This window comes from Topomyia yanbarensis, chromosome 3, assembly GCF_030247195.1.
Source record: "Topomyia yanbarensis strain Yona2022 chromosome 3, ASM3024719v1, whole genome shotgun sequence".
Classification (NCBI taxonomy): domain Eukaryota; kingdom Metazoa; phylum Arthropoda; class Insecta; order Diptera; family Culicidae; genus Topomyia; species Topomyia yanbarensis.
The window spans coordinates 5,126,821-5,144,935 of NC_080672.1; the positions used below are offsets into that span (position 1 = coordinate 5,126,821).

The 18,115-nt window shown below is 38.5% G+C and overlaps 3 protein-coding genes across 3 annotated transcripts; all 3 read right to left on the minus strand.

The window, feature by feature from the left end:
- Positions 1–4,417: 4,417 nt before the first annotated feature.
- Positions 4,418–6,673, minus strand: LOC131691851 (juvenile hormone esterase-like). Its single transcript, XM_058978526.1, has 5 exons — positions 6,062–6,673; positions 5,453–6,001; positions 5,049–5,396; positions 4,697–4,989; positions 4,418–4,634 (listed from the first exon to the last, which is right to left on the minus strand). Exons 1-5 carry the CDS (start codon positions 6,413–6,415, stop codon positions 4,499–4,501), a joined length of 1,680 nt encoding a protein of 559 aa, XP_058834509.1. The 5' UTR covers positions 6,416–6,673; the 3' UTR covers positions 4,418–4,498.
- Positions 6,674–7,372: 699 nt separating this feature from the next.
- LOC131693234 (uncharacterized protein K02A2.6-like) lies at positions 7,373–8,233 on the minus strand. The gene is made up of 2 exons (XM_058980893.1): positions 7,717–8,233; positions 7,373–7,668 (listed from the first exon to the last, which is right to left on the minus strand). The coding sequence occupies exons 1-2, from the start codon at positions 8,231–8,233 to the stop codon at positions 7,373–7,375; spliced, it is 813 nt and encodes a 270-aa protein (XP_058836876.1).
- A 293-nt stretch (positions 8,234–8,526) lies between these two features.
- LOC131693236 (uncharacterized protein K02A2.6-like) lies at positions 8,527–11,742 on the minus strand. The gene is made up of 2 exons (XM_058980897.1): positions 11,157–11,742; positions 8,527–8,792 (listed from the first exon to the last, which is right to left on the minus strand). The coding sequence occupies exons 1-2, from the start codon at positions 11,740–11,742 to the stop codon at positions 8,527–8,529; spliced, it is 852 nt and encodes a 283-aa protein (XP_058836880.1).
- Positions 11,743–18,115: the final 6,373 nt, after the last annotated feature.

Consider the following 18,115-nt stretch of genomic DNA (forward strand, 5'->3'; position numbering starts at 1 on the left):
TATCAATATACAACGTGCTTCATAAGATGGAAGAGGGAATACTGTCCATCTTAACATGCGTAGTGCATATAATAGAAACTGTTTTTGGACTGACTCTATTCTCACTTCGTGTTTTTTTTATGAATGGTGACCAAACAATACTACAATATTCTAAAATAGACCGAACATATGCTACGTAAAGAGTTTTAATTGTGTAAGGATCTTGAAAGTGATATCCGAAGCGTTTTATAAAATTAAGCATATTACTAGCTCTATGAACAATTGTGTTGTAATGTTCCACAAATTTTAATTTTTTATCTAAGATAACTCCTAAATCTCTTATTTTATCGCATTTCTGAACGGTTTGGTTACCTAATGTAATTCACACCGAAGCCGTGATTTGTTTTCTGCTAAAAGTCATGAGATTACATTTTTTAACATTTAATTCCAGTAAACATTTACAACACCATGTATAAAAGATTTGTGTTTCATTGTGAAAAACATTATAGTCATTATTATTTCTAATTTCTAAAAATAGCTTCATATCATCCGCATATATGAGAATTTTAATGTTTTTTTTTAAATAAGAGAGATGTCGTTGACATATAAAATAAAAAGAAGAGGTCCTAAGTGTGAACCTTGCGGAACCCCCGAAGTAACTTTAATTATATCAGATTTCATCTCATAGAATTTTACTATTTGCTGACGATCTGTTAAATACGACTTAATCCAATTGAGGAGTCTCATCTCGATTCCCAATTTTTCAAGTTTGAATATTAACATGGGAATGTCCAGCTTATCGAAAGCTTTGCTGAAGTCAGTGTAAAGAGCTTCTATATGATTTCCTTTATCCATGGCATTTAACGAGTAATCAACAAATTCTAAAAGGTTTGTACTAGTTGAACGGCCTGTAAAAAACCCATTTTGTGAATTTGTTATTTTATGTTTGACTTGGTTGAAAATGGTTTTATTTATGATGGATTCGAAAAGTTTGGGAAAGCAAGACAGAATGGCAATTCCACGATAATTGCGAATATCAGATTTTTTACCCGATTTATAAATAGGTATTAAAAAAGATTTTTTCCAATCTTTTGGGAAAATACCAGATTCTAGTGACTTATTGAACAGCCAGAATAAAGGTGACGTAAGCTCAGTTGCTAAATTCTTTATGAAAGCAGGTGGAATTCCATCAGGTCCTGAGCCTTTAGTGGCATCTAGACCATTGAGGCCAGACAAGATATCTTGAACATTAATGTGACTGACACCAACATTCCTTGAATAATCAGAAAAATAAGAAAAATATTCAAAGTCACGATCATTGTCTGAATAGTTAGAATAAGTTTCTTGAAAAAATGTTGCGAAGAGATTACAAATATCTTTTGAAGTTTCACCCTCTTTCCCATCTAAAGACATTTTTGATGGGAAGTTGCATGAATTCAACTTATTTTTGATGTAATTAAAAAAGTTTTTTGGGCATGACTTGATCTCATTTTCAGTTTTTGCATTATATACAGTTAGTGCCGAAGAAATAGCCAAAGTTAGTTGGTCACGAATGTTGAGGTATTTTTCCAAATTATCCTGATTATTGTGTTTTCTGTAAATTTTGTGAGCCTTTTTGCTTCCGATTCTTCAAATTAATAATTTCCTTGTTGAACCAAACTGGATTTTTGGATGCATGATTTCGTCGTTTTTTTCGTGAGTGGAACTTCCTCCTGTATTATTTGCCATAAAATATTATAAAAGATCTCCACTGCACACTCAACGTTCACTTGATTCTTTAAAACAGCCTGCCAATTAGCACTGCTTAATTTATATTTAATATTTTCATTTTGCTTTTCTATAATCGAAGACGTCCTCGAAGTCACAATCAATGAAATTATGATTCTTGTGCACAAAAATAGAGAATTCTATTGCTGTGTGAAACGTTTCATTTTTCCATAAGGGAGAATGAGATTCATCAACACAGAAATCTTCATTAATGTTTGTTAATAGCAGATCTAAATAACGATTGTGTTGATTTTTTATATGGTTTATTTGATTGAGTCCTAGCAATGCAATTTTCTCAAACATATATTGTAATGTTTCGTTATCACCAACGACAGGAAGTAGAATGCTCTCATTTTCAGAGTCAGGAATAAAATCTAAGTTGCGCTGATTAAAATCACCATAAATATGAACTTTAAATTCTGGAGGAAAATTAGAGATTATTTCTTCAGCTGCTTGAAAGAAAATCTCATATGTTGATTTGCAAGCTAGATCCGGTGGAAAGTACACTGAGACAAAAATGTGGATTTCATCAGCGATATGTGCTTTAACCCATACATGTTCAAATTGTTTAAAACTATTGTACTGTTACCAGCTGCGTCATGCTTGTCCTGGTCTGCCTCTGAGAAGTGCGTTAAAATTGGCGAAAACACGAACGTTCACAGGAGCAAGATGAACAATGATGTTGATTGTTATGGTGATTGTTGTTAAGACCATTGTTGTTTCTATTGCAAATGCTGTTTCTGTTGTTGCTATAACTGCTGTTTCTGTTTTCGTTGTGGTTGTTGTTATTTCGGTTGTAGTTGTAGTTGCTGTTGTAGTTGCTGTTTCTGTTGTAGTTGCTTATTCTGTGATTATTGTTGTTGTTGTTGTTGCTGTTGTTGTTACTGCTGTTAATGTTGTTGTTTCTGTTTCCGTTGTGGTCGTTACTGTTTATGTTGTGCCTGTTTATATTGAAGTTGTTGGTGGTATTATTGGACTTGTAGCTGTTGTTTTTGTTGCTATTGTTGTTGCTTCTATTTTGGTTGTAGTTGTGATTATTGTTATTGTTGTACTTATTGCGGTTCCTGTTCTTATTTCACTTGCTATTTTTGTTGTTGTAGTTGTTATTGTTATTACTGTTGATATTGCTGTATCTTGTACCCTGTTTTCTTCTAGATTTTTTACTCTGCTGTTTTATCTTTCTCTTTTTGTTGTTTAATACGACGCTGTTTACGTAAGTCATATTCTGACCAGTCGGAGCGTCACACTCTTTTCGAACCAAGTGTGCGCCATCCATCTTTTGCCACTTGATGATGCTGCGAACCTGAGATAGCAGTTTTATTTGAAACGACGGTCAATTCGTCCATCAGACTGGGGGGAGACACCGCAGGTGTCAAACGAGCATTATTAACACTGGTTTCCAGGGTACTAATTGTCGCGGCAATTGTCCTTACTTCGTCTAAAATATCGTCGCCAACAGCGTTGGCTTGTGATTTTATTTCGTCAAGAGCATCACGAGCAGAAAACGACTGTAAATAAAAACAAATTATGCGCTCTAAAATAATCTTCCAGTTGTCCAAATGGCATTTTAGTGTAAAATAAAAACTACAAAAGTTATAGAAATTAAACCGTTTTTTTTTAAGAAAACCCTAAGGTTTACATTCGGATTTGTCGTGCAATGTAAGGTATAAAAGATAGAGCTTGCGCATCTTCCCCAAATTTTTCTACAATATGTTGTTCTATAACTTCATCGAAGACAGTCATTCTGTATCTCGAAACGTTAAAAATTTCAATTTCAAATCTGGTTGTAGTTAGAACCACCCTAGCTTCTGTTTAAACGAAAAGAAGGACTTTGCAAAGTACCACAACTTTCCTAAATATATTGCAAAGCTAAGTTATTTAGTTTTAACAAAAAGTTAAATTTCTGCCAAATGAACATGCTGGACCACTGTGCAGTGATGAAATATTTTGCCGCAGAAGTATTAGAGCAGGCAGTACACGTTTCCCGTGATGCCAGAAATCATCCCTTGTAGCGAAGCGTGACGATGAGCTGGAGCCGGTGTGGCCATTACCCCGGGTGGAGTGTTGCATAACTTTCAGGCCTTTCTGCTGCCGAAGAAGATCGAAAAGGAAATGGAACCTCTTCGTATAAAGAGTTATTTTGATTTTCTCTAATCAATGTACATTTGAGAATATGCCAATGTTTTTTTTTATTTTGACTAAAAAAGATAGGTGGGTAATGTCAGAGACATAACCGAAGTGAAGTAGAATACACTTTAGGCTGTTAATACGAATGGTGCAATTTTACTATCTTTTGAAAGGTTGTATTAAAACCATTTCTAATGGAAATACCGAAATATTGGTACACGTACATCGAAATCACAAATATTCAAACATATTCGAATATATGGGTGCTCAAATGGTAACCCTGAAAAGGGCAACAAAACAGCCGAAAATTCGATATAAGTGTGACGTTCATTAGAAATGTCGAAATAACTGGTTTTATTAAAACCTTTCAGAAGATAGTAAAAATTGCAGCATACATACTAACAGCGTAAAGTGTATTCTACTTCACTTTGGTTATGTCACTGATAACACCTACCCATCTTTTATCTGTGTATATACTGAGGGTTTGTTTAGTTCTTTTGATTTATGAGCACAACAAATTAGAAACTTTCAATAAAAGGTTTTATTCTGTACAGTAATCGGAACAATTGAGAATTGTAAATTGAAGTATGACATCACGTAGTATAACTTTAGTCGTCATCTCACTTCAGCTGTAGATTTCTGTCCAAAATGCTATCATTTCATCATCAAATCCATCCATATAATCTGTTTTAACCTGTTGACTGGCATCGTTTGCGAACTCAAGAATCGCACATTTCTTCTGGCAGGTTCCGTCCTGTACGCTACAGTAAGAAAAATCTTCATAATAATTTCTGAATCAAATATTTAACAGCAGATACTATACCCGTCATAAGCAAAACGAACGTAATAGTCGACTAACTTTGCCGAAGCTGCAGTTTCAGGCGAATCCGGTTCAAAATCATCAAATAGGTCCTTGGAACGGAACAGATAGGAAAGATCGTCCGAATGGCACACTCCAAAATCCAGATCTGTATTCGAAAAGTACTTCGAATGGGAATGATTTCCCTTGAAGCTGAAGTAGTACAGATCGATCGGGTTCTTATTGGTTTCCACGTGGTCCACGTACTGCTTTACGGTCAGTGCGATCGGGTAGGTGATGAAAGCTTCGCTGAAAATCTAAATGCGTAAAGTTAGTGTAATCAATCCACTTGTTGAAAATATATGCGAATTATTACATCCTGAATTTTATTAAGATTAGCATCTGTTATCCATTGTGTGTCAGTGCCATCGGGGAAAAATCTTTGTCTCAGCATTCTTCGAGATTTTTCGTTTTCCTTGCAGCCGAATAATCGAGGCATGTAAGACTCAGCATGTTCATTCAGTTCGGCAACCAGAGATGCATTAAGTAGGATTTGCAGAGAAGAAAAAGCTCCTTCGTTTGGAACGAATCCGGTCCTCCAAGGAATCTGGTGATACTCTCCTCTCGCCCAAACTACGTTGGGATCCTCACTAATGAATGTTTCGCTGTCTACGTAGTTCTCCACCACAGGATGATATGCTGCCAGTGGGTAAACAAACCAGAACTAAGTAAAATAGAAAATCAGAAATTGAAAAACTTCCCGAAGATTTCAGATATTACCTTCAGATTATCGATACTTTTACCAAGTTCAATAGCATCAACCTCACGTAACGCTCTTATTAATTCTTCTGTAGACATGGACGTAGGTGAAGCAATCCCAACAGCTACCGCCTGTTCTTGAGCAAACTTCAACGGATCTTCGATCGGTCGATGCCAAAATCCAAGGGCACTTCCACTCATCATGACAGCACGTGAAAATAAGCCCTTACTAAGTGGACTCATCATGTGCATCTGTACCGAAGCACCACCAGCACTTTGACCTAACAGAGTAACTAGTGCTGGATCGCCCCCGAATCGAGCAATGTTTCGCTGAACCCATCTCAAAGCAGCGTTCTGATCTTTGAGACCAAAATTTCCCGGAGCTACTCGATCACCTGTTGAAAGAAATCCAAACGCTCCGAGGCGATATTGAATAACCACCAGAATGACCTCTCCCGTGTCCATTAGACGATCCGGTCCAAATTCACCCATCGATGCGGATCCGGCGAAATATCCACCTCCATGAATGAACACCATCACGGCCATCGGCTTTCCGGGGTTCTTGGCAGTCTGGAAGGTTGTTCACGTTTGATGTATCTTCAATGTAGCTGTATTTTTAATACAACTTACCACGGGTTTGTACAGGTTTAGATACAAACAATCTTCACTACCTTCCACCGCGGCATTCGGTAACAGATCGTTCTTCTGCACACACTTACTTCGTTCAAACGAAGCATCATAGACTCCGGTCCACGGTTGGATTGCTTGAGGATTTTTGAATCGATATTCTCCAACGGGAGGCGCCGCAAACGGTACACCGAGATATGCTTCGAAGCGTTTGCCACCATAGCTAGTGAAGTATCGTCCTCGAAGGCATCCCTCCGATACGCAAGTTTGTGGTGAAATGTTCGGGGTGTCCTTGGATCCGGAGATTCCACTGGAAATCAGCAAAATCAGTGCAAATGTAACAAAATGTGCATCCATTTGACGTGAACGATGTCGACTGCGGTAAGCAACTGAGAGTGTGAAATGAATTTTATGTGTCGGTGCTTTTGATTTATATGGAGCTGGAGCAGCCAATCCAGAACGAGTGATGATTATGGTTTGACCTTTCTAGCTACGAGATTAAACTTTTGTTTGATAGGTGAGAGATGCACTAATGGTGACCCTTGCAATTTCCGTTTTTTGCTATGGTTTGTTTAGCTAACTAACTATAATTTTCAACTTTTTGGGTTATTAAAGATCTTCAAAGCACACCAGACAGCATGCCGCCTCGTAGAGAGTTGTCGTAATGGGCTACCACATCGAGACTTTACTTACTGACGGGTAGATGATCGAATACACTCGCCCTACTATTATGGATCGCTCATATAACTTTGTGCATACAATATAATATTCAGAAAAATTTTATGTTTTAATGTAATGAAACTCAAGGAAAATTATTATGATTAAAAAAATTTTATTAATTTTTTCAACGAAAACCGTTTTATATTACAATAAAAAGAAAAAAAAGATACATAATTACAAATATTACAAAAATTGAATCTTAAAATCTAAGTCAACCTTCTTAGCCTATTTTTTGGAAAAATCACAAGATACAGAAAAGTCAAAATGGTCATAAACACTAATAAAAACATTACATATTGCCCTTATGGGTTCGTTTTGACCGTACTCGATGCGTTAAAAATCGAGTCTTAAAAAGTTAAGCGATCTGAGACTTCTCGGGGGTACATTGATGTTACGATAAAGAAAACGTGAGGTGGTTCTATCGTACAAATAACTACTTTATTATAATTTAAAACGTAAGACATAAAAATTATCGCGTGTGGCACTATCGGCTGTCTGTGTATTCGCACCGCTGTTCATCGCTACTGGTTGGTACGACTGCTCGTTGACAGCTCTCAATCCTGCTGATAGGGTTGCCCTCCAACACCTCCCCCTTTAGTATAGATGGTAGGGTTCGTAGCGGATCGGAGGTTTCCGGTTCCGAGGTGGACGATAGCATTGAGTCAACATTGGGATTGGTTGCGGTTGCAGATGTCGACGACGTCTCACGTCCGGTTGGTACAGCTCTTGAAGAAATTCTTGCTGCAATTCGTTGTACTCTACATCTTCTGGATATGGTTGTGGTGCTTCCGGTATTTCCGATGAACCCGACGGTTTGATATCCCATGTGTTTAAGAGCAGGTCTAATAGTACGATGGTTTGATTTTCCGTTTTCCAAACATCTGTACTTCCTGGACGTTTACGTATCTGATTGCCATGGTATCTGATCAGCTACTGACGATCTGGTAGCCACACATTGTACATAACGGTTCCAATCCGTTCCACAACTTCACCTGCTACCCAATTCCAAGTATTACCTTGATGAACCTTGGCATAAACGTTGTCCTTGACCTCGAAACTTTTCGCTTCAGTACTGTGTTTACAGTCAAACTGCTGGTCCTGTTTGGAACTGGCATCCTTGTGAAATTTGTTAGGCGGTTTCATCAGTGAGAGCAAAATACGGATGCGTCGACCTAGCAGAACTTCCACTGGAGACTTTCCATCCGGAGCGCTACGAGACGGTGTAGATCGGTAGCACTGAAGGAATGTGTCGATGGCTTCTTCTAGCTCTTCTCCCCCTGCCTGGATTTTCTTCAGTGTGCGTTTGAACGTATCTACAAACCTCTCTGCTTGTCCGTTGCTTTGAGGATGGTACGGCGCCGTCTTTAGCTGCATGATACCATTGGAATTGCAATACTTTTCGAAAACCTCGCTGGATAGTTGTCTGCCATTATCGGTCACCAACACTTCAGGCATACCGAACCTCGAAAAGATGTTCCGAAGTATGGCTAGAGTTTTTTCAGTAGTGATACGCTGTGTAGGTACTACTTCCGGCTACTTAGAAAGAGTGTCGACCAAAATCATGAAGTAGGTTCCATTCACTGGCCCAGCGTAGTCGACGTGTACCCTCTGTCATGGCCTTTCTGGAATTGGCCACGATTAGAGCGATGTTTTCGTGTCTGTTTTGGCCACCGACGCACACTCGTTGCACGACTTGACCATGTTGGCGATATGGTCGTCAATGTTAGGCCAATACACATAATTCCGTGCTAATGATCTGGTTCGATCAATGCCCGGATGACCCTTATGAGCTGGTCCAGAACTCGCTGCTGCAGTTTTCTGGGACTAATGATTCTTTCTCCGTACATAAGACACTTGTGTGCGATGCTGAGTGACTCCAGTCGAGCAAAAAACTGTTCAATTTCTGGATTTCCAACAGTTTTCTTGCTTACTGGCCAACCGTAGATGACGTAATGTTTCACCTTCTGCAAGATTTTGTCTCCTTCGGTCTCTGCGGCAATGATTTTGTACGTGACTGGCAAGAAACTTAATGACTGGTTGACAATACTACAGATGGACCATTCGAGCTCAATTGACGCAATTTCAGAATCTTCATCCGGTTTAATATGGAAATTAATCAGGCGAGATAAAATGTTAGCGTGCCCGAAATTATCGGTGGTAATATGTTCTATCTGAAAATCATAAAGAAGCATTGTCAACGCCCATCGTTGCAGGCGGTTAGCAGTATACAGGGTGTTTGGTTCATGATTAAGAATCTCTCGGGTGGTGATAGACTGTCATATTTGGAGAAAAAAATTGTTCTACACATACCCTCAAATCTCAACCGTTACAAAGTTATTGAACTTTTTGTGTTAAAAGCTTATTTGTCTTAAAATACCTCTAACTCAAAAAGTATACTTTGTATTTCAAATATTTTAGATCCACTGGGAAGGTGAGAAAATTTCGCATTGAGTGATGCCTTTACATGTTTCAGCTAATGAGTTTAAGTAGCCTTTTCAAAGTAATTTATTGAAAATTAAACATTTTTAATCGATTTTTCGTACATTTCTTGAAAATCCTAGTAGTTAACCTCATCATTTTAATAATCCAGATTGTTAGTCTTGAAGAGCTGCATAATTCGTTCTTTGACATTAAGCACTTACCTTTTCTTATTTTCATGAGTTTGGGTTATTTAACTTGGATATTTTTATCTCATTTTCGCTAATACCAGCTCTAATTGAAAAAGTATGGCACTTTTTGTATTATTTTTCTTTTTATTCGAAAGCCAGGAAAATTTTACAGAGAAAAATGTATTAATACCTTTCAGTTAAGTGAATTTAGTATTCTTTTTGAATTAAATTAGTTTAAAGTTAGTGCTATTATTAGCATTTTCGTTAATTTTCTTAAAATTGTTAGTAATAAACATCACCATTATTATCATGAAAATAATGCATCTCAGCAAGTTCTACAGTTCTTTCTTTGACTCCATCCAATTATCTCTTTTGGTTTCGACTCAAAATCGTTTTTATCACATCGTTTCATATGCAAAAATAACGATTTCGAACCAACTACATTTGCGGCGAGGTCATGCTGTGTTAACTATTAAATAGCAGCCAAATGAAAAGAGATATAGACAAAGTGTCAAATAAAAAGTTATAGAGAACATTAAGGGGCATCAAACGAACAAGAGTAACGATAAATTTTGTTGATTAATAATTAGAATAATTAAAAAACTCTCCAAAAAACACAAATTTTTAGATATTTCGTTAGTAAAAAACCATTTATTAGACTTAACTAAAAGATATTTGTACATACACTGATAGGACATTTTCTCAGCTTTCCAATGAAATCTTGTAAATAACGATATAAAGCATATTTTTTAGATTAGAGTCTTTTAAGCACTTGCAAGTCGGTTACAGGAAAAGTATAGTAATGAAATTATAAAGAAATGTGAAGAGATAGGAATATGACGTCCAAGAACAAATTATGAATCGTCCTAAAACCCAACTTTTGGATAATGGATATTCCTACAATCATACTTCATTATTTCGAGAAAATTAGCATAAACCTCCTCAAAAACACTAACTTTTAACTACTTTACAGCTAAAAGGTAATTAAAACTAATTAACTAAAAGATATGAGAACACTATTCGATGGGAAATTTTCTCACCTTTCGAATGGAACTAAAACATTTAAAATACAAAGTATACTTTTAAAGTTAGAGGTATTTTAAGACAAATAAGTTTTTTACACAAAAAGTTCAATAACTCTGTAAGGGTTGAGATTTGAGGGTATGTTTAGAACAATTTTTTTCTCCAAATATGACAGTCTATCACCCCCCGAGAGATTCTTAACCATGAACCAAACACCCTGTATATCGGAATGCCCTGCTTCGAACTAAATATCGATAAAAGTGGTTTATGGTCAGTTTGCAGAATAAAACGTCGCCCATAGACCATGCGATGAAATTTAGTTACGCCGTACTCCAGAGCAAGGGCCTCTGGCTGTACCCCGTTTCTGCTGGAGTCAAACTTCTGGACGCGTGATAAATTGCCTTTTTCAAACCATCCGGAAAACGGCGAGCTATGCGGGCGCCTATGCCCACATTGGAAGCGTCTGCTGAAACTACTGTGTCCATTCGGGGATTGTAGTGAGTTAGCAGAAGAGGAGACTGTAGAACAGCTTTGAACCGATCAAACGAACGTTGACAATCGTCTGACCATTTGAAACAAGCGCCTTTCCGGAGCAGGTCATCTAGTGGCTGGCGAAGTCTCCGCATCTCCTTTATGTATTTGCTATAGTAATTTATGGCCCCTAGATACGACCGAAGAGTGGGCACATTGTGGGGGGGTAGGTATATTCACGACGGCTGCAATTTTCTCCGGATCCGGGCGGATACCTTCTGCGTCCAACAGTTGTCCCAGATACTTCACTTGGTTCATGAAGAACTGACACTTGCAAATCTTCACAGTGAACCCATTCTCATGCAGGCGTTTGCAGACCTCCTGTAAGTTTTGCATGAGTTCCTGGCGCGTCCGCCCGTCTACGATGATGTCATCCAAATATAGACAGGTGCACTGCAGACCACTGAGCATTGCGTCCATTATTTGCTGGAATGCTCCAGGAGCCGTTCGAATTCCGGGAGAGAGACGGTTGAACTGGAATAACCCATTGTGGGTGTTGATTACTACCAGCTTCCGATTTTCTTCATCGACTTCCACTTGCAAATATGCGTCGGACAGGTCAATGTATCCGAAGATGGTACAGTTTGCCATGCGGGCAAAAATGTCTTCGGGTAGTGGAAGTGGGTAATTGTTCGGCTCCAATGCGTTATTGAGTCCAGTAGAAAAATCAGCACAAAGCCGAACAGAACGGTCAGGTTTCCGGACAACTACGATGGGCGCTGCCAACTCGGAAAACGTTACCGGAGTAATGATATTTAGTGTTTGCAAGCGTTGTAACTCATCTTCCACGATAGCTTCCATACTATACGCCACCGGCCGCTTCTGCCTGAACACGGACTGTACGTTTGAGTGATAGATGCACCTGCGTCTTTTTACATAGACCCATGTTTTCGCTAAATACTTTAGGGAACCGCGCTTTCAGCTCAGTCACATTAGCGTCTTCATTATGGTTGACCACCAAGTTGCAGATGCATGACAACACAACATTTACTCTTTGTGGACTCCACCGATGCTGATGGTAGCCGAAAACATTGTTGAAATGTTTAGTTTGTCTCCGAAGGCTGTTCTAGCGGCACAGCTCGGTGTAAATGTTCGAGGACGTCCCGCTTTCTCCCAGTTTTGATATGAGAGAGAGGTGATATCGGAGCCGGAATCGCGTTGAAGATCTATCGGCATTGCTGTACGCTTTCAGCAGTCACACTCTTACTCGAGCGTTGATTCTTCTGCGGGAACTTCTTCTGATTGGATCGACTCTTTGCTGAGAAACAGGAACAATAACCTTCACGGTGGCCCACTTTGTAGCAGTCCCTGCACTTATGCTCCTTGTATGTGCAATCACTTAAATAATGCATACCACCACACGCCCAGCACGGTGATTTTGGTAAACTATTATTTGATTCAGTCCGGACCGCATTCGAGGATAATGAAGTGGATGCAACTGCGTTGTTACCGATCAAAACCGTGTCCTTTTTGAGATTGATTAAACTTTTGCATTCATCCACTACTTTTTCGAGCGTCATGTCATTCGTTTCGGTGATCTTCTATAGAAGGCGCATGCGGATGTCCGAATCCTTCGCTGATTTGAGCCCACACACGAAGATCAGGCTCTTAAATTGCTCCTCTCTGAGTTCCTGTAGCTTGAAGTAAACACAAGCACGATTCACTTTACATGAATAGCTGATTAAATCCTCGGATTCGTCCTTCGTTGTCTGTAGACATTGATAACGACGATGAAATATCGTCACTGGTGTGCCAAAAATAGATTTCAGCTTCGAAACGGTTTCCTCGAAATTATGATCTTTGGAAAACTTTGGAAGGATGAATGACGTATATCTAGACCTTTTATTTAAAACGTCATATCTAGAATGAGTGACTCTCTTTGTTTGCTTTCTCTTCTGTTAATAATTCGGTCGCTTTAACATTTATCCCTCAACTCTTTGCATAATACGCTAGTTAAAACCACCGTCTTTCGATCTGTACGGCAAAATAAGTGAAAAATGCTATAGTGACGCCGTACAAATCGAAAGAGAAAGTAAACAAAGAGAGTCACTCATTGTAGATATGACGTTTTGAATAAAAGGTCTAGATATCTGTCATGTGCAGCCGGGCTCAACTTTCGCAAAAGCAAACTGAATTTAGCGGCGTCGTCCGCATCATAGGCAAACTCCGTGATATTTGTCGCCAGGGAATCTAATACCAACTCCTTTCTCGATGAGCCTTAAGCAGAAGTCTGAATAGAGTTCATTTGCTCCGTAAGCTGTGACATCAACTTGTGCTGATTGCTTAGAATTTTGATGATGGTGTCCTTGAATGGCTGCTCACAGGAGTCTGCTTGCATCTGGTTGGTCGCCATTGCTGTGAATTTTGAACCACGCGCGAAACGATTATGACGATTTTATCGTTTTTCCGCCGAAAAAAACGAACCGACAATTTCCGTATTCTCGTCGCCACTTTGTTACGATAGAGAAAACGCGAGGTGGTTCTATCGTACAAATAACTACTTTATTATAATTCAAAACGTAAGACATAAAAATAATCGCGTGTTGCACTATCGGCTGTCTGTGTAAAAGAGACATTGGCACCGCTGTTCATCGCTACTGGTTGGCACGACTGTTCGTTGACAGCTCTCATTCCTGCTGATAGGGTTGCCCTCCAACAATTGACATTTATTTGTGAGAGAATGTCTAGAGCATCTATTTGGCCAGTTGATCAGCCTTATTCTGCTTTATGACGGATAACATTTTCGAACTAATGTGGTTCGATCGAAGTAGGCTCCCGTTTGATTTGCTGTCGTTATTGAGTACGCAGATCACATTCGTTCGAAAAAGCTATCCGTTGTAATAGAGAACAAGACTGAATAGCTTCCCAAGAAATACTGCTCTAAATGTGTTCCGCCTTTTGGCTAGCGCTTCCATATCGAGCAGACGACAGCGATCGATGTACGGTGGTAGCTCTTTTGGGTTACGCCACGGCAGAGTTCTAAAAGCAAAACGGAGGAATCTTTCCTGCACTGCTTCTATTCGGTGGATCCAAATGCTCGTATAAGGACACCGTATGGGTGCTGAAGCTTCCAGAACGGATCGAACAAGTGAAAAATAAAGTGCCCGCAAACAAAACGGATCAGTGAACTCTTTGCCGATGCTTATAACGAAGCCGAGATTTCTATTTGCTAGCACAAGCAAATAGAGTAATGATTACCGAGTATCAGTTGTGAGTCCAGAAGTACACCGAGGTCTCTGACAATTGTCATTATCTCTAGCGATTCCCCGGAGGTGGTGTAGTTCCAGAGTATTGGATTTTTTTTATGTGTGAAAGATATTATGGAGCACTTGGACACGTTGAGAGCTAGCAAATTGCGATTACACCAACCATAGAAAGCATCTAAGTGTTGCTGTAGTTCCATGCAATCTTCTATTGACCGCACAATAATAGTTTGAGATCATCGGCATATATAAGTTTACACCCAGGAGGTATAATATAACAAACGCCATTGAAGAACAACGAGAAAAGTAACGGTCCTAGATGGCTCCCTTGAGGCACTCCAGACAAGTTGATGAAACTGTATGACTCGTTATTTCCTAATTTTACAGATAGATAATACGTGTTTTTGGAACGGGCTTGACGAGTAGATGAAGCAAACAGGCCCGACGAGAGGGGGGGTGAGGGGGGGCAACTACCCTGGGGCCCGGGTCTGTTTTGGGGGCCCGCATTTTTAACCGAATTAAATTTATTTTAATTTAATTGTTGAAGTTTATTGTTTCTGTTGACACTGCAAATATATTACAATCAAATACGTTCCAATGGTTTTCTGAAGTAGGTGAACGTAACCCAATCAGATTCATTTAACAGTGCAATTGAACCATTCTGGTTTCATTTATCGCAAGTGTTTTTCAAAATGTGCAGTATGAAGTGGTATACAATTCATCATATTCCTAGCTAACTGTCACTAATAAAAGTTGGATATTCTCGGAATAGGATTGATGAGTAGATGACGAAAATCAATGCATTTTGAAAATCAAGATGGCGAATTCCAGTTAAGACATCATTATAACCTAAAATATTGACGTTTTCGAAATAAGATAATCATATAATCGATATAGGTATAGTGATTTGTGATGCGAATGATATGATTATAGAAAACTTTTCTCAACCAGAAGACGCTATATTGGCCTTCAAAAGGGCATCGCTCATCTACTCATCAAACCCGCTTAAAAATACTCTCATAGTTTATACAGATATTGTTCGAAATAGCTCCAAGCTACCGTTTCTATCATCTACTCGTCAAGCCCTTTTCAAAAATTCCCAAATTGTTAGGGTTATCGAGATTATTGTTCAATCGGAAGTCTCCATCCTGGATTTCAAAAAGGTACCAAATATCCATTTTCATCATGTACTTGCCAAGCCCGTTCCGGAAATACCCATATTGTTAGGGTTATCGATAATATTGCTCAACCAACGAATTTTAATAAGAATGTGAAGCGAACTTTTTTTACGATCTAAATCCCAAAAAACGAACTAATTTAATTTACGAACCCTTGGCTTGGTTCGTAAATGGAGGTTGCAGTGTACACATTTGATGCAGAAAATATGGGAATTCAACTAGATACTTATTCTACCCATTAGTTTCCACCAAAAGTTGAAATTCTTTTTCTCACAACTCTCTGTCTCAGTCTTTTAACAGCAGATTTCGCTGTTGGATCCCAGTCATCGCATTCGGAATGTTTTCTCTCTGAATGTCAGCGCAAATGTAACAACTGATTCCAAAACCGATTTCCAATGGGTGACATACAATTTCATCTCAGTCCAGATTATCGTATGAAAGTTAGCTTCAGGGCAAAAAAGATTATGCATAAAATTGCTGCCTTCACCACAGTCTGAAATATTTGAAAATATCCAGCCGGTTAATGCACCCATTGGAAAATCATTCAATATCAGTGTTAACCTTCCGGTAGACGCACTAGTACACAGAGTGCGCGTCACTCAGGAAATCAAGCGAAAGCGTCTTTGAACACCAGCGCCTACTCGTTCAGTGAGCCATTCACGCGACTTCAGGAAGGCCAGACATAAAGGAAGGCCAGACATAAAGTGTATAACTTTTGAACGGGTGCTTATGGACAAACAATTTTACCTTTGTTTTGTAGGTGAAACCTAGTCCTATTAGAATAATTGATAGTATAATTACAATTTTTGCCGATAGTGAAGTCACACGGGTTCAAAACAGGCCAAAATTAAATCAAAATCAGTTATAAGTCTTTACACAGCATTCACAGCTATCTGGTCTCTTCGGAAAAGTTGTGTGTTTTATGATGATAAAAAATACCTTAGAACATTGTTAATGCGAAAAATTAGAAATAAAAAAGTTATGAGTAAAAATAGGAAATGAAGGAGTTCACCATAGAGAACTTCTCATAACTCGTTTACTATGAGTGACAGAGACAACATGTCTTCTGCAAAATTTATAAAAATACTCTCCTCTACAACTTTGTCGAAGGCAGCCAAGCGCTATCTCTTTCGTTTCAAAAGTTAAATTTTCTATACTCTGATCATTTTTTTAAAAAGATAATATCACCAAAAGATGTCTCTTTTTACACACACAAACATAGTAGGATATGTGAAATCACTAATATGGACAGTTTTGACTCCAGTGAATTAAGTACCTCAAAACGCTGTTTTGAGCCACTGTGCAAAGTGGCGTTTACAGAATTTTGACAACCTGCTTGGTTACTGAGATATAGCGAGAAACGTGCTGAGAAATTTTTCATTTTTTACTTCAATTGACTGTGTCTAGGGATTGGCTCAAATTATCTTGATGTAAAAGATGTTTTTATATGTAAAACTATCTGAGAAACACAATGGCATACTCATTTTCAAAACAAAAATGCACGAATTGTGAGAAAAATGCAAGTAAAGTTTTAAACTGGAAATGTAGCATATTTGGCAACACTGTAACCAAAAATAACTATTTTTTCTAGATTTCCTCACTCATTTCCTTCAAAATGCATCTCATCGATTGTTCATAGACCAAATGAAGCCAAAAATATGAATAAAAGTTAATAATTGCTGATTTTTTTTTCTATGGAAAATTTTCCATGCACGATTATGACACCCTACAAATTTTGTCATCAATACACGCCTATGGCACGTGTAAGTGTGACTTTTGTTCACATTTATAGTGAAAACTCGCAACATAGTCAACGGATCTTCGTAATATTTGAGAGATTAATACAGAATAGATAGAAGCATCAATTGCCTTCTTTGAATTGTTTGTGCAATTTCTAAGTTTCAAGATATTCGATCTCAAACTTTAAAAATCGTTTTTCTCGAAATGTGCTAAATGGCGCGTGTCATAAGATAGCACAACAGCGACGAGCTAGCATAGAAACAAGATTCAGTTTGCTCCTGAAACCGAACATATGCGAACAAGAATGCGTTGTACAGAAAAGCAAAGGACGAGGGAAACAAACCAAACATTCGATTCATCGCGGCGGGCATGAATTGAATTTTGTTTCTCTTTCAAGCTCACGAAGGGATGTCAATTTTTCTAAGCTCTGATTCTGGGCAGCATTATTGTGCGTCAAGGGAGCATGAACAATGCCGATATGGACTGTATGGCAATGCCACAAAAAAGGTTTCCAATTGGAATGGTAAATCGGACGCAAGTCATTCTAATGCTCAGACACAAATATTCCTTTATTAATTTTTATTTTTTCCATCTATTACATGTTTATAATACTGACGACTCTGTTAAGCTAACGCGTTGAATCGTGTCAAATAAACAATTTTCATAACAAATAGTTTAATTGAAACGGTTGCATCCGTATAGTTTCTCTAATCGATATTGAAATAAGAAGTCATATATGGTAGGGCCCGTCAGTACTTCAAACCCCGGGGCCCGGCGCGGCTCTCGACGGCCCTGGAAGCAAATAGTAGTTTGGTGCTATTTTGGAATCCAAGATGACGACTTCCAGTTGAGCAAATTTTTTGCATAACCGTAACCATAAGGGTAGATGACGGAAATCGATCAGTGACGCCATTTTGATGGTAAAGATAGCAACTTCCGGTTGAGCGAAATTTTCTATAACCATATCATCACTACATCAATATCTATGAAAATATTATCTACGTATTTTGGGTCAGATGGAAATATCCTCCGCTTTGTGCTGAACCAGATAAT